The sequence below is a fragment of the Dama dama genome, chromosome X (genome assembly GCF_033118175.1).
Source record: "Dama dama isolate Ldn47 chromosome X, ASM3311817v1, whole genome shotgun sequence".
Lineage (NCBI taxonomy): Eukaryota > Metazoa > Chordata > Mammalia > Artiodactyla > Cervidae > Dama > Dama dama.
The window spans coordinates 138,385,202-138,409,907 of NC_083714.1; the positions used below are offsets into that span (position 1 = coordinate 138,385,202).

At 42.4% G+C, this 24,706-nt stretch overlaps 1 protein-coding gene and 2 pseudogenes across 2 annotated transcripts in view; 1 reads left to right on the plus strand and 2 right to left on the minus strand.

The window, feature by feature from the left end:
• Positions 1-24,706, plus strand: part of PIR (pirin) — a 95,402-nt gene that overhangs the window by 12,062 nt on the left and 58,634 nt on the right. For both annotated transcript variants that reach the window (XM_061137451.1, XM_061137450.1), the window contains exon 4: positions 22,653-22,736. In XM_061137451.1, coding sequence (XP_060993434.1) covers positions 22,653-22,736 — 84 coding nt within the window. The remainder of the gene's footprint in view (positions 1-22,652; positions 22,737-24,706) is intronic.
• On the minus strand, positions 469-4,032 carry LOC133052129 (transcription factor E2F6-like; annotated as a pseudogene).
• LOC133052514 (transcription factor E2F6-like) lies at positions 469-16,088 on the minus strand (annotated as a pseudogene).

Consider the following 24,706-nt stretch of genomic DNA (forward strand, 5'->3'; position numbering starts at 1 on the left):
TCTCCTGGTGGAGATTGTGTCTTGCTTGGCTGAATTTAATTGAATAATAAAAAGAGAAGGATTTTGCTGAAAATGATAAATACATTAAATAAAATGATGAAACCCATCACTTTCTTATCCATTATGGAAACGAGATTTAATTTCCTTTCTAAATGACAGTTTATAAGTTGTAAGGTGCTCCATGTTAAACTACTCTGGGAAAGGGTTCAGTGGTAGAATGTTGGTGTTTGACTCTTCTGAGTAAGAATTTTCCATAAAAGTGTATTTGTTATTACAGGCAATCCTCATCATCTGTGGATTCTGGATCAGCGAATTCACCTACTCACTAAATTTATTTATAACTGTGGTGCTCGCACCATCATTTGTGGGCATGCACGTGCTCCCGGCTGAGGGTGAACAAGACAACGCTCTGCTTTCTTGCTTCAACTCTCCTACTGCAAACAAATGTCCTTCCTGAGGCCAATTTAGTGCCACATTTTGTGCTTTTTGTTGGTGACCTTGCTGTTTTAAATGCCCCCAGGCATAGTGAAGTGCTGTTCAGTGTTCCTAAGTGCAAGACGGCTGTAAGGTGCCTTTTGGAGAAAGTATGTGTTGGAGAAACTTCCTCAGGCCTGAGATGTAGTGCTGTTGGCTCTGAGTTCAGTGTTAATCAGTCAACAATATATAGTCAATAAGGTGTCTTTAAACAGAAGCACACATAACAGAAGGTTACGTATTGATTCTTGGTTGTGAATGGAGGCTTGCGGGAACCTAACCTTGTATTTCCCCCGGAGCAATAGTTCAGTATTGGCTCACTCTGTGATCGTGGCAACTTATTAATAGAACATCAGTTCAGTTCAGTTCAGTTGCTCAGTCATGTCTGACTCTGCGACCCCATGGACTGCAGCATGCCAGGCCTCCCTGTCCTTCACCAACTCCCAGAATTTACTCAAACTCATGTCCATTGAGTCAGTGATGCCATCCAACCATCTCATCCTCTGTCATCCCCTTCTCCTGCCTTCAATCTTTCCCAGCATCAGGGTCTTTTCCAATGAGTCAGTTCTTTGCATCAGGTAGCCAAAGTATTGGAGCTTCAGCTTCAGCATCAGTCCTTCCAATGAATATTCAGGACTGATTTCCTTTAGGATTGACTAGTTGGATCTCCTTGCAGTTCAAGGGACTCTCAAGAGTCTTCTCCAACACCACAGTTCAAAAGCATCAATTCTTTGGTGCTCAGCTTTCTTTATAGTCCAACTCTCACATCCACACATGACTGCTGGAAAAACCATAGCTTTGACTAGACGGACCTTTGTTGGCAAAGTAATATCTCTGCTTTTTAATATGCTGTCTCGGTTGAAGCAAGCATCTTTTAATTTCATGACTGCAGTCACCATCTGCAGTGATTTTGGAGCCCAAGAAAGCAAAGTCTCTCACTGGTTCCCACTGTTTCCCATCTGTTTGCCATGAAGTGATGGGACCAGATGCCATGATCTTAGTTTTCTGAATGTTGAGTTTTAAGCCAACTTTTTCACTCTCTTCTTTCACTTTCATAAAGAGGCTCTTTAGTTCTTCTTCTCTTTCTGCCATAAGGGTGGTGTCATCTGCATACATGAGGTTGTTGATATTTCTCCTGGCAATCTTGATTCCAGCTTGTGCTTCATCCAGCCCAGCGTTTCTCATGATGTACTCTGCATGTATTTTTTTTTTTTATGAAAAAGATTCATTTATGTAACACGTCTACAGTTTACAGAGGACTTTCGTTTATACGATCTCCTTTTACTCTCAGAACGATTTGCAAAGTAGAACACTTGTCACATTTCACAAGTAAGGAACTGCTGCTTAGAAACAATGCTATCACCTGTGGCCATACTTCCTTTGTGGGATTTGGGGACACCACCTTCTTCAGACGTTTTTTCCCTCCTCCTCTCTTTTTTCTCTCTTGGAAGGCTTTTTCTTTGGTGAAAGTGAAAGTGTTAAGTCGATCAGTCACGTCCAACTCAGTGACCCCATGGAAATCTCCAGGCAAGAAACTGGAGTGGGTACCTCCCTTTAAAATAAATGCCAACGACCCTTTCCTCTTCTCCTGCTGGTACCCTCTTATTAGGTGGCCTCATCCACTCCCATGTTTAGCCATCACACGTAACTGACAGCTGCCAAATCTACAATGCAGAGCCTGGAATCCTCCGCGGAGCACTTGACCTATACACACAACTTCTGCCTCGTGGCTAAGGCCTGCAGAGGCAGCCGGTAGGGACTGTGAGGAGGGAGGAGGTTGGTGTTAAGCTGAAGGACAAAAGCCACTGGAGCTTGGAGGTGTGCGAATCCTAAATACTTGGCATGATTTTCCAGCATGTTGATTTTTGATTCCTATGCTAACTCTTTTCTACATGGTCCTAATCTCACGTTGCTTCAATTCTTTCTTTGAAAATGAGAGAAGTTTACAATATGAATCTGAACGATATAAGAATCTTGTATGAGCCAAGTATTATCAGTCTAATTCTACCATTCACTCACTCACTCACCTGATTTGTTCAAACATTTATCAAGTGCTTTTCAATTGCCAGAAGTGGCACAAGGTGCTGGGCTTAACAATGATTAAGACAAAGTCCCTCAAGGAGCTCACAGTCTAATGGTAAACTACTGAGTAAACTGAGGCACAGAGTGGTAATGACTTACCTGATGAGGTAGAAAGAGCGAGGTGCTCGGGAATGTGGGAGAGAGGGCAGGAGACCACTGACTCATCGTAAATAAACCCCTCTGGTTGAAGAGCAAGGCTGTGTACAGAAACATATTACAAAATCTTGCAAAAACGGTTAAAATAGTTTCCAGCTGTCACCATGACTGAATTAATGTCTTGCAAGGAATTCAGTCATGAGCTGATGGCATTTCTATACTTGTCCCCAAAGCTTGGGGCACATCACCAGTCTGCTTGGACACAATGACTCTGTAGGGAGCCTGAAGTCCAATTTTAGCACTGGGAAATCATATTGAAATACTTGCATTAAATCCACAAACTTTAAATACACACACATTTTATGGTACTTCTACATGTAGAAGTTAGGGAAAAAACTCTCCTCTAACCCTCATTCAGAGGATTCTAATAAGTTATAGATACCATGGAGATTAGAGAATATGTCACTTTCCATATTTACATTATTTTGGCTGTACAAGGGTCAATAGTCTCACTCAGACATATTTCACAAGTGATCTAGACATTATACAAATATGCACAAAGATGTCACGTCAGGTTTGTGCGCACACCCATCCATGCAGACATGAACCCGTGTAAGGCAACTTCTTTTGTAACGACATGTGTTCCATGCAGCAAAGGGCAAAGTCCACGAGGAGCTGTCCACCCAGCCTGCCCATCTGTTTCAGTGATATTCGTGTGACTCAGTAATTTCTCTAGGCAAGATGACTGCTTCACTGGCAAAAAAGCAGTGAATAATTATAAAAAGAGCTCTTTTCAAATGCAGAAACCATCATTATCCAGGAATCTAAGGAGCAAAGTGCTTGGAGGTGCTCCTGGCCTTCTTGCAGCTATCAAGCATGAGAAAATAGCAGGGACGATTTATTGCTCTGAGGATCTTCGTCCACACAGGAGTCCAAGAGACTCAGTGCATGGTACCTCAAACACCATCAGTTGGTCACTTCAAGCACTTCTTCACTTTGCTGTGGAGAATTTTCTTCTTTATCAGGTTGAGGGTGCTCCGGAGGCTTGCTTTTGGATGAAGAGGTCCCTACGCTGTCTGACGTTTTATTAATTGAGTGGGAACCCTGCTCCACTTCACATAAATAAATGTCAGTGGGTCCTTTGGAGCTCTTGATATGTACTATGATCAAATCCTTTCTGGGAGCTGGAACATCCAGTCTGGTTTCTGCCGGCGCTTTAACTGCAGTTACAATCTGTTCATGGAAAGCTTGGATCCTGTGAATGTCTTGATATGTCACATATGCTAGTCTTTCATTTTCTTTGTCATCTGTTAACTCAAACAACTGCTGAGCACAATCCTTAATTAACTAATCTAGGGCATCTTCCGGAGAAGGCAGTGGCACCCCACTCTGGTACTCTTGCCTGGAAAATCCCATGGACGGAGGAGCCTGGTAGGCTGCAGTCCATGGGGTCGCTGCGAGTCGGACATGACTGAGCGACTTCACTTTCACTTTTCACTTTCATGCATTGGAGAAGGAAATGGCAACCCACTCCAGCTTTCTTGCCTGGAGAATCCCAGGGATGGGGAAGCCTGGTGGGCTGCCGTCTATGGGGTCGCAGAGTTGGACACGACTGAAGTGACTTAGCAGCGGCAGCAGGGCATCTTCCATCACTGATAAGTCAGACAGCTCCTCCTGCAGCTTATTCTGTTGGGGCACTGCTCCAAAATTGCTAAAATCAGATCCTATCCATCGAATATTGTTCTTAGACTTCTTTTCAACCAGGTCAATTCCATCTAAGACGTTGGTGATGTCATACACTCTTTGTTTTCCTACTCCCAGTTTTGCTGCAAACTTATTTAAGTCAAGAATGCCCCCAGGAGCAGATCTGACAAGATCCATAAATTTTCGAGTTAAATAAACCAGTGATACATCAAAACGAGGTCTCTTCACTTTTAGTGCTTTTCTCATGGACACATATTGTACATTATCTTCTAAATTAATCCTTATTTTTGATGGCAGCAGGCGCTCCACGTTGATGGGGTCATGGTGGCGGCACACACCGTCTCCTCCGCCGGGTCCACAAGCAGGCTGGGCAGCTTCCATGCCAGCTGCTGCTGACTCATGCTTCCCAGCCAGTCACTCCTCGCCTCCCACCCGCAAGAGCTCTCCTGCCTTCTCCTGCTCCGCTTGGGCGCTGGCCCCCGCATCACAACATGCGGGGCCCTGGGGAGTAAGGGAGTGGTCGGGGGGTGGACTGGGCGCAACCCCGGGAGGTGGGACGCGGGTGGGCTAAAGACTGCCATGACCCCTGCACCTCAGGACGCCAGGCCCACCATCTTCCCACATCTGTACTCTGCATATAAGTTAAATAAGCAGAAACAGAATATCACTACTGTGAATAACTAGAATCAACTGTTTCCCTCAAGAGTTTCCCGCCAAAGTGTAGGTAACCCAAGTTTCAGCTGTCTTTTAATATAAACTTCAGAAATCTACAGGGAATTCATGGCCTTCTGGTGGTTAGGACTCCATGCTTCCACTGCAGGAGTAGATAAGTTCATTTGTGTCATATTTTAGATTCCACATAAAAGTGATATCATGTGGTATTTGTCTTTCTCTTCCTGACTGACTCAGTATGATAATCTCTAGTTGCATCTGTGTTGCTGCAAAAATGGCATTATTTCATTCCTTTTTTATGGCTGGGTAGTATTCCATTGTGTATTTATATGTGTGTGTGTGTGTGTATACTACATCTTCTTTATTCAAGAAATATAACTGTGAGCCAAGAGCAAGAACCTGATTTTATTGAGTTAATGCCTAATTATTTTCTAAAATTTAACTCTTCACTTTGGATAGTGAGGTATTTTCTGTTAAAAACTTGCAGAAAACTTTAGGAAGAAGGAAGACCCTGGAGGAGAAGGCACAACTGGTGGTCCCAAGACAAAGGGGAAAATGTATGCAGTATTTCCTGCCTGGAGTTTGTACTCCAGGAAGCATTGTTTTGAAAAGGCTTGTGGTAAAGGGTGAAATGATTTTTCACTTACCTATTTCTGGTCTGGCCTGATATCTTGATTTGTTTAGGGCAACTCTAAATGGTCAGAAACAAAGAACCATCTGAAAAAATGCACAGCACTCTTCCTTTTTAATCCACACCCTGCCCAGGTTTAGTTTTGCCTGAAAGAGAAGTACTTCAAGTTCACACACCGTTAATGAACCCTTCACCTGCCCTGAGAAGAAACACATTTTGTGCCTTTAAATTATAGCCTTGGGACTTTTCCAGTTTTTAAGCACTGAAAGAACTGTGTTCCCGGGAACCCCTTGGTCCTGGAGAAACCAATGCTGTTGGTCACGCCTGCTTCAATTGAAGGATGGTTAGGAGTAACTGTCCTGCCTGCTTCGCAGGGCTGTTTTAGGATGGTCTGGTCCATTGTTTCCTTAGCTGGGCTTAGAAATGTTTTATCACGTGTTTTACTACAAGCCTTAGCAGGTTCTTTGATCTTGTTCAGGAGAACAGACCTGCTCTATTTCCAAGGGTGTGCCCATGAGAAAAGCCACACTTACGTTTACTGGTTGGCAGCCAGTGGCGTTTGCATGCAACCCCTGAACAATATCCCGAGAGGAAGGGTAGGGTTCTGGTGATTCATACCTAAGACTTACAGCTGGATCCAAACCTCCCGTCTCCCACACAGTCTGTTTTTACTAACTCATTGTACTTTTAAACCCAAAGCATACCATTGTTGAATCAAAGCTGGAAAAAAAAAAAGAGTTGAATTCAAAATCTATTCTGGAAAGAAAAAAATAGGAAAACTAGGAAAGAAGGATATTTTCTGAACATCAGAAAGACTCTATTGTTCAAGGAACATCCTCTGTCATCTCTTAATATGGCAGTGTTGACAAGTTCCTGACACTGTGAGAAAAAAGATGAGAATGTCTACCAGAACTATCATGATTGAATATGGTTCTGGAAGCTTTGAGGTCATTAATAAGAGTTATACCTATTGGAAAGGAGGAGGAAACAAATTCTTGTGGGTAATATGCTACTAAAGGAAACCCCATGGTGGCTGCATCCAGCTTTGGGTGGTGATGTGCTTGGAGGAGGAAATTATGGTCACAGCTCAGCACATGGGTGGATGTTAGTGCATATGTTTACTTGGCATGAATTGAGGGTGACGCTAATAGATTATAGAAAGGATACTAAAATCTTCCCTCATTCCACGGATACCCCTTGGCACTGCCATGCTAAGAACATCAACCAAAAGTGTCTTACTTAAATGGCCAGATATGGACTTCCCTGGTGGTCCAGTGCTTAAGACTCTGCCTTCCAATGCAGGGTGCACTGGTTCAAACCCTGTTTAGGGAACTTAGGTCCCACATGCCACATGGTACAGACAAAGAGAAAAAGAAAGTAAATGGCTGGATAGAAAATAACTGTGAAAGCCACCCACTTTCCTGCACAAAGGTAATTACTAGATATAATGTGGGGGAATCCCATTCATAATAACAATAAGAGCCCCATATAATTCCAGGGCAAAAACATATTCTCCTTTAACCCAGTTACCTTACTTATAGGAATCTAATAATTTCCTGAAAAAAAAAAAAAAAGCCCAATGTGAGAACAGAGGCTTGTTATACAAGTGTTTCTTCCAGTGCAATATTAAAAAGTTTTAAAAAAGAAACAAAGTATCTAAAATAAAGGGGAGTGATTATATATGTGGAGATTATATATCAGGAAATTATTATATATCTGGAAGTTGGAATATTATGCAACATTGTAAAAGCAGATATTATAAATAATTTTCATGAATCATGGTCTGTTTAAATGGAGGTTCATCACCCTTGGTACTACTGATATTTTGGATGGATCATTCTTTGTTGTGGGAGGGAGGGGGAGCTGTGCATTTTTGGATGTTTAGCAGCATCCCATCCTCTTCTCACTGGATACTAATAGTACCTGTTTACCTCCAGTGGTGACAACAAAACATGTCTCTAGATACTGCCGACTGTGTGCTTTGGGCAGGGGGGCCGCCACATTGTCCCCATTGAGAATTAGTGGTTTACTTGGAAGTGTCCATACAGTAACATACAACCCAGCTGTTAGAAGAATGACATAGCTTGATAGGTTCTGATAAGGAATAATCTCTGTGATAGTTGGAAAGTGGCAGAGGCAAGGTACAAAATTGTTACGGCATAATGTAGGATTTGTATAAAGAGCAAAGACTATACCTTTATTCTTTTTTAAAAAAATGGTTTATTATTTATTGTGTGGAAGATGGATTATTTGAGTGGATGGTGACTTCCACAGACTACACTGATGCGAAGAAAACAAAATCACAAAATTCACATAGCAATAATAGAAGAAGATGGTTGTTAGAAAATGAACATATAATGACAGATACTAATTTAGTGACTTATATGTTCCTAAGCTTCCCAGGTGGCTCAGAAGTAAAGAATTCTGCCAATGCAGGAGACCCAGGTTCAATCCTTGGGTCGGGAAGATCTCCTGGAGAAGGAAATGGCAAGCCACTCCAGTATTCTTGCCTGGGAAATTGCGTGGACAGAGGAGCCTGGTGGGCTACAGTCCATGGGGTTGCAAAGAATCTGACATGACTTAGTGACTAAGCAGCAGCAGCAGTATATTCATAAGATCGTACATGTATCACCACTGACTCCAGCTGTTTTCATCACCCCCCCAGAAGACAGCCCTTACCCATTTGTAGTCACTCCGTATTACCACTTCCCCAGACCTCTGGCAACCACACTGTGTTTCTATGAATTTGCCTATTCTAGACACTTCATATAAAAGGAATCATACAATAGGTGGTCTTTTGTGACTGGCTTCTTTCACTCAGCATGTTTTCAAAGTTCATCTATTGTAGTCCATATCAGAACCTTATTCTTTTTAATGGCTAATAGTCCATTATATGGCTATGTCACGTTTTGTTTATCCACTCATGTCTTGATGGACAACATGTAAGTGGTTTTCACTTATACTTTGATTCTTGGGTATGCCTAGATTATCTCTGAAAGAATAACCAAGAAGCTGGTAATGTACCTTCCGGAGAAGGTTACTGGTAGTGAGGGAGAGTGGGAAAGAATTAATTTTCATTCTAACCCTCTTTTTCTCTTTGTGTCATTAGAATTTTGAACCATATGTATTGGTTATTTCAAATGTTGATATTTTTGAAGTTCCCTCTTCACTTGCTGTATTTGAAGATTAAACAGTGCTCTTGTGGTTAGTGAAGGACCTGATGCTCACTTGCTCTCCAGGAACTCTTGTGGGTCTGCCCCTGCCACATAAAATCAACCTGGTTTGTGTTCTATTCTGGTCAATCAGATAAGCTAATAATGTATGTCAGAGTGGAAGGGAGGGTGTGATCTTAGGGCAGCTTTTTCTAGGAAATATTTGTGTACCTTTAGAGGTATCCATGAAATTTAAAATAGGGGTTCAAATTAAAAAACATAACTTTCTCCTCTACAGTATGTTCCCTGTCCAAAAGGAAATTAAAATTGTGTGTGTATGTGCACATGGAAGCACACAAATGAGTTTAGAAGTCGGGACAGAGGACTTCCAGTTTGCAAGAAAGTGAGAAAATAATTAAGGAGGAACACGAGTGGTCCAGTGCCTGAAGTTTCATGTTCAGAGGGAGAAGCTAGCATTTCTAACAGGTCTGGGAGGGCTTCAGGAAAAGTTTGGCCGTTTAGTAAAACTGTATGATAAGTTAGATGACTGTCTGGACAGCAGAGGAAAAAGTACAGGGCGTAGTATGGGGATAAACTAAAATCAGGGATTAATTTAGGTAGAATTAAAAATTGGATGTGTAGGGCAGGGCACCATCTAAAGCTGTAGGTTGGGCCATCATTGGAGAAGGTCTTCAAAGCCAAACTGGATCTCTAGTTATGAATGAAAGGCCAATATTGATATCCTGAAGCTCCCAGGTTAATGCAGTCATTTTGAAATTAGAACCATCTTTAGTCTAAACGTCTGGTTTTTAGACTGTGCCAGTGCTTCTCACACTAGGGGTGATTTTGCTCGCCCAGAGTCTTGCGGCAGTTTCTGGAGGCCGTGCTGGTCATGCAACAGGGGGTGCTACTGCCATCTACTGGGTGGAAGCTGGGAATGCCGCTGATATCCCGCGGCGCCCACGACAGTTTCCCAGCATAGGTCACATGAGGGAAAGTGGCAGTTTAATGGAAATGTTCTTCGAAAGTAGTCCAAATAAATTCCCAACAAATTTCCCCATCTGCCCCACTCCTACCCGATTACAGTTATAGACAGAAACCATTCATGTCTGAAAGACTACATTCCTAGAGTTCTTAAGTAGACAAATTCAAGGGGATATAATAAAGACTATAAACTAGTCATTAAACATTCTTTTATGTTACCAAATATAAAATAATGCTTCTTCATGGAGACTAAAAATAAGTCTAGAATAAATTAGCATAGACCATTATAGGACAAAAAGCTTTTTCCAAATGTTCAACACTAGAGCAAAGAAAGAGTCATCAACGTTATCCATCAGTAGACTCCAAATGAAATGCCTGACCACACAAGATTAAACACATAGGAAATTCACCATGCAATAATATTAGCTACCTGTTTTATGAGAAGCTTCACATGCTTTCTCTACATTACCTCCCAGCAACCCTGAAAGCAGGAATTGTTAGCTCCCCGTTTTACAGGTGAGGAGACAGAGGCCAAAGAAATGGTGACTTGTCAAGCTCACACACAGTCCGTACAAGGCAGATGGGCTCATCTAATCCAGGCCCACACCTGTCCCCTCTTCCATGCTGCTACTTCTGGAACAAAGTTTCCATTCTGTACCTCTGATAGTATTTCTGTACAGTGACACATTAATACCATTAGAAGTAAGATTGCACGGTGACACAGACCCTCACACTGTGACTACCTCATACTCCTCTGTTACTTAGTGTGGGACCCAATGCTTTCACGGTTCAGGGACCTGATTTTCCTGCTTGTAAGTGCAAAGTAATACTCTCACTTCTCTGAACTTCGGGTATAATGAGGAAGTAGATTGGGTTGGTTGACTGCATACTTGGCCAGTCATTTAACTTCTTATAGCAACAAGGAAATGTTCATGATCTAGGAGCAACGTGATAGTTAACAAAATGGTGCTTTAGTTGTTTATGACCTTTTACTACAATCTAAAGATTCTTTTCCTCATCCTGTATGCTGTTTTGTCCCAGCCACACCAGCTTTTTACCAATATTTCAGACTTTTAAAAAATTTTATTTATTTTTAATTGAAGGATAATTGCTTTGCAGTATTGTGTTGGTTTCTACCAAACATCAACATGACCGATATTTCAGTCTTTTTTAAGGACTAGCTGGGGGCGGGGGGCTGCCTCCTCCATGAATTACTCCCCTGTTCCTCTAGATTCTTCATCATCAAAATTGATCTTTATTCTCTCTTTCCAGTGGGGCTAATCGTACTTCTGTTTAGCATTTGTTTCTCTAAGCTGCCTGTTTTGGTAGTGTTTCCCCTGCTGGAATTACCAGTTGTTCCCTGAAAGTAGGGAAGGGATAATCATTGTGTTCCTTCTGGGTGCTTCCTAACTTCTCATTAATGAGTTTGTGATGACATTTTCTCTTCTGCAGGCTGCAATGAATTTAAAAGATTTAAAAATATTTCAAAATTAAAAGTTTATTTAAAAAGACAAAAGAAAGACAAAATCCCTCTATCAGACCCCCTTATTATAAAATGTTTTATTGCTTCTTGAAGGCCAAAATCATGAGAACTGTGTCCCAGTACCATCAAGTGCAATGAACACATTCACAGGGAGTTTCAGAAATTAAATCCTTACAATGAATTGAATCCGGAATAATAAGAAATCACCCATCAAAAAGTGTCAGCTGCTTAATTAAATATTATAATGAAATTTTAACAAAATATTGAAACAAGGGGGAAATTGACAGGATTCCCTTAAATCTGTCTCTCTAAGAGCCTTGTGCACTCAGGCCTGCCTAGGACCATGTATGTGGAGGAATGTTTTCAGGCCCTTCTTTCTTCGGTGTCAGCCTTAACAACTTTTAACTAGAGGCTGCTGGGCAGAAAAACTCCCTTCTGTCCCACAACACAGCCCCTCCCTTAATGACTAGAGGGCAGCCTGCTATGTGGACATGTGATTTTTGAGCAGAGACAATGTGCTCAGGCTAGAAGACAGTCTTAGTTACCAGTGGATCTTTTCACAACACATCTCTGGTTTGGTGAGAACTGATTTTAGAAAAACAGCACACATCACAAGGATCAGCAGAGGGCACTGTTAAGCAACAGTGCTTTGAACTACCCACTTTACCGGCTGGGTGCAGACACTATGCTTTTATATGCGAGAAACTGGGGTCATCCTAGAAGCTGGCACACCATTCCCATGAGCCCCTTTCAGTATAACATGGGAGATGAAACAGTGGATGTGAATGCCTTGACTATAGTTTTACAGAATGGAGGTGACATCAATTAAGAGGTTGGCAAGACGATGGCATGGGGAGCCTAGGGTACTTTGTCTGAAGACATTCCCCCAGAGGGTTGAGTAGGGTTTGAAGAGGAAAGGTGTTTCTGAATCTGGGCTCCTCGAAGCAGCTGGAAGATTCTCAGAGAGTTTGCAATTCAACCTGAGTAGATTTGGGAATGTGATCATCATAGAACCTCGACATGCATGTCTGAAATTTTATTCAGAGTGAAAGGAAAATTAGTGGATTTGGGAGACTTACAAATGGGAGCAACAGAAAAATAGAAAAGGAAAATTGCTCTCAAGTCAGTTGTGGAAGTACTGGCTACTCTGGCAGCTCCCGTCAGCTCTCCTCCAAGGCAGGCACAATGCTTTCAACACCTCCGTTAGTGCCGAGATGACGCCAGCATTTGTGGGACACCGTGGGAGAGTGAAATGGTTTTATTCTCAGAGACAGAAAATGTTAAATCGTTGCTCTGCTACTATTAATCGTGTAACCTTAATCACACTAAGCCACAGTGTTTTCATCAATAACATGTAGGTAATATATTCGCAGGATCATATGCTTTGTGAATGCCAAAATACAAATACAAGATGCTGCCCCTCCTTCCTTCCACAAATCTTCAGTGTCAGCTATATGTTCTAACCTTCAGGAGGTGGTATTTTCTTAGGGCAGACAGGCAATGAATGAATAACCAAATGATTATATAATATATAATTATGTTAATTATATAGTGCCCTTCATGGAAAAGCTAGGAAGAAGAAATGATCCGAATAGAAGGATTGAGACTGGATTGACCAGTTAGATTGGCTGGTTGGGGGGGTGGCCTCTCTTAGGGAGTGACATTTAAATGGAGGCCTGAACAAAGTGAGGACGCAAACCATAAGAATATTGAGTGGAAAAAAAAGAATATTGAGGGAAATACATTCCTGGAAGGTTGAGAGAGGACTCAATGAACAGGATCTTGGCTTGAGGAAATGTGGCAAATGTGTTGATTCTAGAACTTACTGAACACTTGTTGTGTGCTCCGCACACATCACCTGGTTAGCCCCCACCACACTTGCTGAGCTCACGGCCTAGGTCTCTGTTGTGAATGAACAAACCGAGCCTTGGAGAAGTTTAGGATTTCGCCCCACATCTCACACCTAGTGAATAACTAACAAAGCCCACATTCCACCCAGGGTCTCAGTACCTGCGCGGTTCTTGAGGCAGGGCTGTACCAGCAGGGGACAGTGTTGGCAGGATCTCAGAAGCACTGGCGCCTCCGGGGTTGTAGCAGGAAATTTCAAGGCAGGACCCAGCAGAGCTTTTAAAGGTTTGGGTTTGCCCCTTGGCTGAATACCTAAACAAAGTCACTCATCTTTTCCTCTTTTGTGCAATGACCTTTTGGCACTTGTGAAGGCGTTTTTGTGAGGTTGGGACTGGAGGAGCCAACTAGGGGGTGGCGTGTGATTTCCAGGTTTCTCAGTGATTGCTCAAGAAATTAAAACATTTTTGTAAAATAACTCAGGTCCTGAATTGTATGGATTCAAACATTCTGTTTCTGTCCTTGAAAATCAGTTAGCCGCCTCAGTTACGCAAGATGTTCCTTGCTGGCCTCTCTCATCAGCCATGACCTTAACCCATGTTTTTGTTTTGTTTTTCTCTTTTTCCTACTCAGCTACCAGTAGGGAATATAAAAGCACCATTTTAGGGCAAATGGAAATTAAAACAGAGTTTAATCTAGAATATAAACTTTTTCTTTTAAAGAATACATTTTGCATCTGTAGCAGTGAATGAAGTCATGATACTCTCCTTCCTAAATACCAGCCAGAAAGAAACAGCAAACGTTTGGTGCTGTAATTCTTCAGAATTAATTTATAACTCCTTGAGGTACACCTTCTCTAAGCTTCATATTGCAGGTGACACTTTTCTTTCATTACTGTTGTGGGTTTTTTGTCTTTCCCTTTGCAAATACAAACACACAAACAAACAAGAACTGACAAGGAAGCATAAATATTTAGTAAAGACCCATAGAAAGTTTAGGATCAGAAGGAGGAAAGGACGCAGCAGGACCAGGATGCACCGCAAGTCCTTTAAGAAAACACCTGTTTCAAATTACGGATTTCTTTCTTAATTAGACATACACAATTCTTGAGTTTAAACATAACACTCCCAATTCCGTCAACCACCCACGGCAATTCTCCAGGTGTTCACGATTATGTAATATCCTAAAAAATCGTCTGGATTGTGTCAATTCTCAAAGTACTGCCTGAGCTTTTTTTTAAGATTCTCCACAGGCATTACTTTATCATCTAGTGTAGCAATTACACCACTTAGCAAAAGTAAATAAATAAGAGATAGTAAATAAAGTTTCCTCAGTTTCTGATTTTTGTTTCCCCAAAGGCTAAAAGTGTGTTTTTTGCTTTAAGTAGTAAAAGGTAGGCATTATGGACTCAGTAAAGTGTCATTGCCTAGACTTCTCTGATTTTACAGTATTTAGAATAGGCGAAATGCTGTTTACTTTGGTATTACCAGAGAAAAGAGGACACACTTCCCTAGTGGCTCAGCTGGTAAAGAATCTGCCTGCAATGCGGGAGACCTTGGTTTGATCCCTGGGTTGGAAAGATCCCCTGGAGAAGGGAAAGGCTACCCACTCCAGTATTTTGACATGGAGAACTCCATGGACTATAGCTCATGGGGTCACAAAGAGTCAGACATGACTGAGCGACTTTCACACTCACACCACAAAAGTAAAGAAAATGGGGAGATAACGGTCTTTTCATTCTTTTAGCAACAGTGTTGGATTGCTCTCTAAAATAAAATTTGGAAAACAAAGAAAAAAACTCTTTAGATATCCATGTAAATTTTCATCTTTAAATGAGTCATGCTTCCCACAATTTACTTTTGAAAGTTGCCTGACATATTTTTAGATGCTTAACAACTTCAAAGCCCCTAGATTTGGATAATTAAAAAATCTTGCAGGACGGAAAGAACATGATTTGAAAGAGACTCCTTTGAGAACCCAAAGGGGAGCTTCAGTGCAAGCAGAATGAAAATTGCCTTTATTATGCAGTTATTTTAATTAAAAATGCATGCATAACAGGAAAAGGAAAGCAATTCTAGACACCACACCATGTAGTTGGGCTGGTTATTTGAAATTTGGAAGCTTTTTATTTGTCCTCTGAAATTTTTAAGCTTGTATGGAGTCCTAAGTGTCTAATTCTTACTTTGATATGAGTACCCTCTATAATAATTCCAGATCTTTTCCACCTAGTAGCATATTAAAGTCAGAGCTACCTGTGTTGTCCTCACAGCTGGTAGGGAGTTATTCTTCTGATTCTTAGTGTCTTGCTTTGTGTCTCACTGCCTTCCTGTCCAGCCCCAGGTTGCCTACACAGGGAACCAGTGTTCAACAGCAGCTATGTAGAATAAAGCATATCATTACTTTCACTGATTAGTGGCAGCACCTTTTTATTTCCTCCAAATGAAAATAGTTTCCATTGTATAAAAGTACTCATTGCAGAAAACTCAGACTGTCAGAAAAGAAAGCAGATAATAAAATATACCCGCAATTCCACCCTTTGGAGATGACCTTTAATCGCATTTTGGTGCATGTACATCTGGGCACTTACAGGCATACACTGCATGACTGGGTATGAGTGAAGTCGCTCAGTCGTGTCCAACTCTTTGTGACCCCATGGACTGTAGCCTACCAGGCTCCTCCGTCCATGGGATTCTCCAGGCAAGAATACTGGAGTGGGTTGCCATTTCCTTCTCCAGGAGATCTTCCCAACCCAGGGATTGAACCCGGGTCTCCTGCATTGCAGGCAGATGCTTTAACCTCTGAGCCACAGGGAAGCCCATGACTGGGTATAGTTTTACTTAAATAAACCCATTTCAGTGCATCTTTTCATTTGATTTGTTTAACTATAATTGCTGTTCTATACCCTGATTTTCTGATTAAATAATATTTCATTTGTCTGTAATGGTGAATAAAGATCTGTATTACTTTTTAACAGTTGCATAATAATATTCTCTTGTATGGCTGTACCATCATTTATCCGAGAGGAATATCAACCACTTCAGATATGCTGATGATACCACTCTAATGACAGAAAGTGAAGAGGAACTAAAGAGCCTCTTGATGAAGAGGAGAGTGAAAAGGCTGGCTTAAAACTCAACATTCATTAAAAACTAAGATCATGGCATCCAGTTCTATCACTTCATGGCAAATAGATGGGGAAACAATGGAAACAGTGACAGATTTTCTTTTCTTGGGCTCCAAAATCACTGCTGACAGTGACTGCTGCCATGAAATTAAAAGACGCTTGCTTCTTGGAAGAAAAACTGACAAACCTAGACAGCATATTAAAAAGCAGAGACATTACTTTGCTGACAAAGGTTCATATAGTCAAAGCTGTGGTTTTTCCAGTAGTCATGTATGTATGTGAGAGTTGCCCATAAAGAAGGCTGAGCACCAAAGAATTGATGCTTTCAAGTTGTGGTGCTGGAGAAGACTCTTGAGAGTCCCTTGGACAACAGAGAGATCAAACCAATCAATCCTAAAGGAAACCAACCCTGAATATTCATTGGAAGGACTGATGCTGAAGCTGAAGTTTCAGTGCTTTGGCCTCCTGAGAGCCAACTCATTGGGAAACACCCTGATGCTGGGAAAGATTGAAGGCAGGAGGAGAAGGGGGTGACACAAGGTGAGACGATAGTATGGCATCATCTACTCAATTGGACATGAGTTTGAGCAAACTCTGGGAGATGGTGAAAGACAGGGAAGTCTGGCATGCTGCAGTCTATGGGGTGGCGAAGAGTCAGACGTGACTTAGCGACAAGAACCCTGTTAACCTATCATCCAGATTGTTGCTGTTTTTTTGCTACCATAATAAACATTGCAAGGTAGATGTGTGCAGGCATTTTGTATTCTTGTTGTCTCCTTTAATCCAAAGATTAAAATCTTTGAAGTATAGTTTTTAAATTCTTAATCCATTTGGAACACATTTCTGTACTGGAGTGGGTAGCCATCCCCTTCTCCAAGGGATCTTCCCAACCCAGGAATCAAATCCAGGTCTCCCGCATTGCAGGTGGATTCTTTACCAGCTGAGCCACAAGGGAAGCCCAAGAATACTGGAGTGGGTAGCCTATCCCTTCTCCAGCAGGTCTTCCCAACCCAGGAATTGAACCAGGGTCTCCTGCATTGCAGATGGATTCTTTACCAATTGAGCTATCAGGGAATCCCTTTCTGTATATAGTGGGGGCTTACTCTCTTTTTGCTGAGAAATAAAATACTGCCTGCCATATCTGTAAACAGAGGATGTCACAGTCATCAGAATTGTGGCTATCTCTGCTGGTGAGCTGGTGAACCCTGAGGAAACTCAAGAAATAAAGAATATATGCCATCTAGCAGCCATCAGGGGGCTTCCCAGGTGGTTCAGTGGTAAAGAACCCACCTGCCAATGCAGGAGATGCATGTTGGATACCTGGATTGGGAAGATCACCTGGAGAAGGAAATGACAACCCACTCCAGTATTATTGCTTGGGAAATCCCATGGACAGAGGAGTCTGATGGGCTACAGTCCATGCAATCACAAGAGTACACGATTTAATGACTAAACCACTACCACCACCAGCAGTTATCAGACTGCAGCCCCTCCCTATGGTGAACCCTGAGGAAACTCAGGATATGAAAACATAGGACACTGGCCCCAAATAGCTGAGGTGCATATCGAAGGAATGATTTCAGTGAACTTAGACTCTTGCATCTTCCCATACACAGAAAAGCACTAAATTCCTTAACTTGAGATATCTATTTTTCTTTGATTAACGGTTATCTTTTGTTCCTCCTATCTGCCCTTTGTTGCATAGCTCCTATAACTAGCTCCCCCTTTGCTGCCTCAGAGCAGTTCTCTTAGGGTTCCTTGAGATGCTGCTTCCCAGGCTGGAAGTCCTAAAAATGTCTGCCAAATAAAACATAACTTTCAACTTTTAGCTTGTGAATATTTTTTTAGTTGATATTTCATATAGTCAGTCTCTTGTTCCAACAATACGATTTATTGGAAAATGCATCCCTTGGGCCCCTGATTTGAAATTGCTGTGATTATATGCTAATTTCTCCTACAGATGAGTCTCCTTTATTCCTGGGTCAGTGTTGCCTTGTTGCCATTATGATCACAAGTTCCCAAGCAGGGGTTTTAGACTTAAAATCTAATCAGAGTTCTCCAGAGAAATAGAACGGATTGGATACACAAAGATCATGTAAGAGGAGATTTATTATAGGAATTGGCTTACATGATTAAGAAAGGTGGGCAAATCTCACAGTCTGCCATCTACAAGCTTGCCCTGGTCCAAGGGACTGACTGCTGATGTAAGTCCCAGAATTCAAAGACTGAGAACCTGGAGTTTTGATGTCTGAGGGCCGGAGAAGATAGGCGTCTCAGCTGAATAAGAGAGAGCATGAATTCACCCTCCCTCCACCTTTTTGTTCTGTTTGAGCCCTCAAAGCATTGGATGTACTCACCCACACTGGTGATGGTGGATCATGTATCATCAGTCTGCCGAGTCAAAGGCTAATCTCATCCAGAAGCACGTTCACAGACACTCCCGGACATAATGTTTTACCTACTATCTGAGCATCCCTTAGCCCAGTCAAGTTGACAACATAAAATTCACCACCACAGTCTAGATCCTCTAGTTTCTGTAGCCATCTGCCTGTCACCTGCTGAGATAAAGGTCAGTGCCAAGGCAGTCCTGTACACAGTATATACCCCAATGACATTGTTCTGCAGGATGACACATGAAGAGTCCTCATGTCACCCAGCTTAATTTCCACTGTAGTAAGTGCTCTACAAATACTTGTTTTCAAGATCCAGCACTCAATAAAATTTACTCCAGAAGAGCTGGGGTATTATAAGGCTCTGCAGTGTAAGATTTCAACAGCATGACAGTAGCAGGTCTTAAATTGCCCTTAATTGGTGGTGTGAAGAGATAAATAATGGCCTGTTTTCCCAGCCTGGATTCTGAACCATTTCAGATGAAAGAGTAAGAAAGCAGACAAAAACAGACCTTTATTTCCAATAAAGATGATCCTGTCAAGTGAGGCTTATGCCTGCAGGCAGCTGGGCTTCCGAATACCACACCTGAAACTGAGGCAAACTCTGTTCCCTTCTCACTGGATGTGCTGGAGCTGGCCCTTCTCATAGAGGCAAAGAGCGAAAGAGGACCCTGGCCTTCTGTGGGCAGGCTGATTCCCAAAGAGGAAGGGGAGAGGCAGGGTTCAGTATCAGAGAACAGTTTAAGTTGACCAATCAGATCAAGTTGTTCCCTTCCAACCATGGAGGGGTGGGCGAGCTGCAGCAAGAATTGAGGAGTGTTAAGTCCATGGGGTCGCAAAGAGTCGGACACCGCTGAGCGACTGAGTGACTGAACTGAATTGAATATTAATGGCGTACCCTCCGTGGGGAGGGAGATACATCACAAAGGGCAGTGGAGGTTTTCCCTAACACTTTGTGGAAGGTCCTGCCCTGCTGATGGAGCAGGGATTGCGTGATAAAGGAGGCCAAGATCATGGCTGAACTAAACATGCATTAAGTACTGTACTTGGTTTTATTCTGTGGCCCCTTCTTGTCTCTCTAGGCTTATCTCTTGCCATTCCTGTTCCTTGAACGAGAGATGATCTCCCTTACTTCTTGATCTTCACGTATGCCTGGAACACACTCCTGGCCCGCCTTCACTGTCATCTTTTTTTTCTGGCTTACTCCCATCCCTCCTTAGGCTTCACTTCCTCTGAGAAGCTTTATCTGGCACCCAAGTGTGAACTAAATCCTTCCTGTGCTCCTCACAGTAAATCCTTCTAATGAATATTCAGGACTGATTTCCTTTAGGATTGACTGGTTTGATCTCCTTGCAGTCCAAGGGACTGTCAAGAGTCTTCAACACCACAGTTCAAAAGCATAAATTCTTCGGCACTCAGCCTTCTTTATGGCCCAGCTCTCACATCCATACATGACTACTGGAAAAACCATAGCTTTGACTCTACAGATCGTTGTTGGTAAAGTGATATCTCTGCTTTTTAATACGCCATCTAAGTTTGTCATAGCTTTTCTTCCAAGGAGCAAGTGTCTTTTAATTTCATGGCTGCAGTGACCATCTACAGTAATTTTAGAGCCCAAGAAAATAGTCTGTCACTGTTTCCATTGTTTCCCCGTCTGTTTGCCATGAAGTGATGGGACCAGATGCCATGATCTTCGTTTTTTGAATGTTGAGTTATAAGCCAACTTTTCCACTCCTCTTTCACTGTCATCATGAGGCTCTTTAGTTCCTCTTTGCTTTCTTCCACAAGGGTGGTGTCATCTGCATATCTGAGGTTATTGATATTTCTCCCGGCAACCTTGGTTCCAGCTTGTGCTTCATCTAGCCCGACATTTCACATGATGTACTCTGTGTATAAGTTAAATAAGCAAGGTGACAATATACAGCCTTGACGTACTCCTTTCCCAATTTGAAACCAGTCCATTGTTCCATGTCTGGTTCTGACTGTTGCTTCTTGATGTGCAAACAGATTTCTCAGGAGGCAGGTCAGGTGGTCTGGTATTCCTATCTCTTGAAGAACTTTCCACAGTTTGTTGTGATCCACACAGTCAAAGGTTTTAGCATAATCAATGAAGCAGAAGCAAAAAGAATTCTCTTGCTTTTTTATTTATCCAACAGATGTTGGCAATTTGATCTCTTGCTTCCTCTGCCTTTTCTAAATCCAGCTTGAACATCTGGAAGTTCTTGGTTTATGTACTGTTGAAGATTAGGTCAACTTTTTATGCCTTAGGATAAAGCAAAAACATACACTACAAAAAAAACCTGGCCTAGATATGTATAATGGGTTCTTTTATGGAGGAGGAAATAATTTTTGTGTAAAATAGTGGTGTCTGATGTATATGCTGAGACCTTTATAAATATTTTTCTTCTCTTACCTCTTGGGTGTATTTTTTGTTTTTCTTCTTAAAATGTAGTATTTCTACTCTGTTTCTTCTTGTAGTTTTAGAGAGTTGTGATTTGTTGGTAAAAAAATATTATCTGTTTTTAAGTACTGGTTCGAATTGCTTTATTTTGTGGACTGGGTCTTTGAGCAAAAATTAGATCTGGCTTACATAATTACAAGAGATGTTGGGATTTTAATTGCAGACTACATTTTCGGTTTTGTTTGTTTAAATAATGGTTAAAGAGAATTTTGAAATAAAATTTCCAAGATTAAAAGGATAAACACATTAAACTTTAAAAGAAGCATTGGCATAGCTATAATATGAAAACTTTGTCCAGTAATGCAAATGATCAGCATTGTCATCATAAGCCAGAAGCAGGGAGCCACATGTGGTTTGCAGATAAACATGGTTTGGTGGATACTTTTCAGAACTGTTGAGGCTCACTGGTATTTCTTGTTGGCATTACAGGTGAATTTCATAAGTGTGTACAAAATAAGCAAAATGTAAAGTTGAATGTAAATAGAGTTGTACAGAGAGGGCCCCCACCTCAACATACACATGATGTTTTAAGCTTTTAATAGTAAATTGTATATTTCAAATGTTACCATGTCCTTGGGGTAGTTTAAAATTCTTTCTAAGTAGCTGGTGTCTTTTTCATCTTTGTTAGTTAGGATAATCACAGTAGTTTTTTAAATAAGAATTTTAGAGATGCTTGATTTTTTCCTTTGAGTGAAATCATGAACTAAGAAGGGCTTGATTTTCTTGTGCAGTTTAAAATTGGTGCCATCTCATTTTGCCCAGAGATACCATGATTGCAGAGGCTCCCAGAAAGGTTTTGCTCTCCACACAAAATGCCTACCATAGATGGCTGCCAATGTCCAGATTTATTTATCAAGATCAGTGTTATCAAGTGAAACTTTCTATAAAGATGGAAATGCCATATCATCTGCACTGTCCTACTGTGGTGGCCACTAGTAGGGCTGTTGTGAGGACCTGAATCTTACATTTTGCTTAATTTTAATTACTTTAAACTTAGCCACTTGTGGCTAGTGGCTCCCTTGATGGACAATTCAGAATTTCAGCATGGACAGCGCTTCTAGATTTAATACGGACATGCCTCTGGAAAAGCCGATTTGAATTTCTGTGAAATCACTTGACATATCTTGCCAGCATTTATTGAACAATTTTGTGGGCGTGCACGTCTGGTTCTCTGGATTTCTCCAGTGAGCTTGTAGAGGAAGGTATGGAGGTCTGATGTCTGTCCTCCCACACACCTCTGTCAGCGTGGTCTCGGTAACAGGGTTCCTGCTGTCTCAATAGGAGCTTCTTCTCTTCACCCTGAGCTCTGGAGCCCCTCTCCCCCAGCCAGGGGCTCTGCTTGCTCAGGGCTGCTTCTGCCTGGAGGAAGGGGCTCCCAAATGAAATTCTCTCAAAGGTTTTGCCTGACCTAGCAGGGCCCTGTCAACTGAGGTTCATCCCCTCAGCTCATCTGGCAAGTTTTCCTTAACACATTTTTAATGGAAAAAGTGAACAACTCTTCACAGCTCTCCAACACCTATTTTTTTCTTCTGTCCCCCCCGCCCCCGCCTAAAGGTATCTTACCTCCTGGAAGGGGGCAGCATGGCCCACGAAGACTTCTGCGGACACGCTGGTCAGTTGAACCCAGGAGACCTGCAGGTATGACCAACATGAGGAATGGCCAATGGTTCCAGTCTTTGGCTGTTGCTGATGACCCCACCCACGTCTGGTACCTTCTTGTGTCCCTGCTCTGTCTGTTACGTACTGGACTTCTCCCTTCCTGTGGCTTCTTGCACTCCACCTGGAAACTTGTGCAAGGCTCTTGTGTTCTTTTATTCTTCCCTAAACCCCCCCACAGTCATTTTTTAGCTCTCACCTAAGTCTTTTTATTATGTTTCTCAAAAGAGTAATCACGAGTCACTGTCTCAGCTTCCTTCTCTTCCACCCTATCCTCCATTCATTGAAGTCAGGGTTGGCCTCTCAGCACTGCCCCCAAACCTTTCCTGAAGCTGTTCAGGTCCCGGTCACTCACAGAGTCCCAGTTGCCACATTCACTGCTCTAGTTTCTGTCCTCATCATTCTAGATCTTTCTGCTGTGTTTGAGACAGTTTCCTATCATCCAGTTCATTTGCAGGGTAGGTATTGTCACTTAAGAATATGACCCAAACCCTGCCACCGTCCTAGTCCTGTTGGACACATGTTACAGTTAAAATTCCCAGGGAGTGCTTGGGCCAGTTTTGCCAGTTTTTATAAGCCTGGACTCTATATCAGGTACTTCTGGGATTATTTACATATTTTGTGGGATGACAGCTGCAAATATTTGAATTGTGGCGTTTCAGTGAACATGAGATTGAAAGTGAAAGTCATTCAGTCCTGTCCGACTCTTTGTGACCCCATTGACTATACAATCCATGGACTTCTCTGGGCCAGAATACTGGAGTGGACAGCTTTTTCTCTTTTCCAGCAGATCTTCCCTACCCAGGAATCGAACCGGGGTCTCCTGCATTGCAGGAGGATTCTTTACCAACTGAGCTATCAGGGAATTAGATGTGAGAGTTGGACTATAAAGAAAGCTGAGCACCAAAGAATTGAGGCTTTTGAACTGTGGTGTTGGAGAAGACTCTTGACAGTCCCTTGGACTCCAAGGAGATCAAACCAGTCCATCCTAAAGGAGATCAGTCCTGAATATTCATTGGAAGGACTGATGCTAAAGCTGAAACTCCAATACTTTGGCCACCTGATGGGAAGAACTGGCTCATTTGAAAAGACCCTGATGCTGGGAAAGATTGGAGGCAGGAGGAGAAGGGGATGACAGAGGATGAGGTGGTTGGATGGCATCACTGATGCAATGGACAAGTTTGAGTAGGCTCCGGGAGTTGGTGATGGACAGGGAAGCCTGGCGTGCTGCAGTCCATGTGGTCACAAAGAGTCGGACACGACTGAGCGACTGTATTGAACTGAACTGAGATTGAAAGGCAGAAAAGCAAAAGGGCAAAGAGTCATGGCCCAAAGTCAACAGTAACGTCTCACCAGAGCAGAAAGTAAAGTGTGGCTCTGACTGGTTGTGACCCCAAGTGGGTTCTTCCACCCTCCATGCATGAGTTCTAATGTGCCTTGGCATGGCTCCTAGCAGGATTGAGCCGCAGGTGCCCACAGCTGCAACCTGCTTATTAACTCCCTTTTTGGCTTTCTCCCTTGTCTGGCTTGCTCTTCCTTTCTTTCTGCAACACTTTCCAGATGAACTCCCTGCACTGGAGACCTGTCTCAGGATCGTCTGTGGGAGAAGCCAAGCTGAGACAGACAGGAGACCTACCTGTTGTTTTCTAGCTCTTCATCCCCAGATCCTAAGCTTGGCATCTGGGGCTGACCCCTCACATGCTCCTACTAAGAAGGAAATGAATGCATGCAAAATCTGCACAGCAGTGGAGGCAGTAACTTTCTCCAGGTAGTGAGGACTCTGTTAACAGGGTTGAGCCAACTGACTCAAGTCAGCTGTCTGGGGTGTGGTGGAGTCTGTGGGCCTCCACATGTACCACGCGCCTGTCCTCCATCCTGCCCTGGGCACGGCCCTCTGCCCAGGGAAGGGCCCCTGCCAAGGTGGTGCTCTGTCCTGCAGCGTGGCCCACACT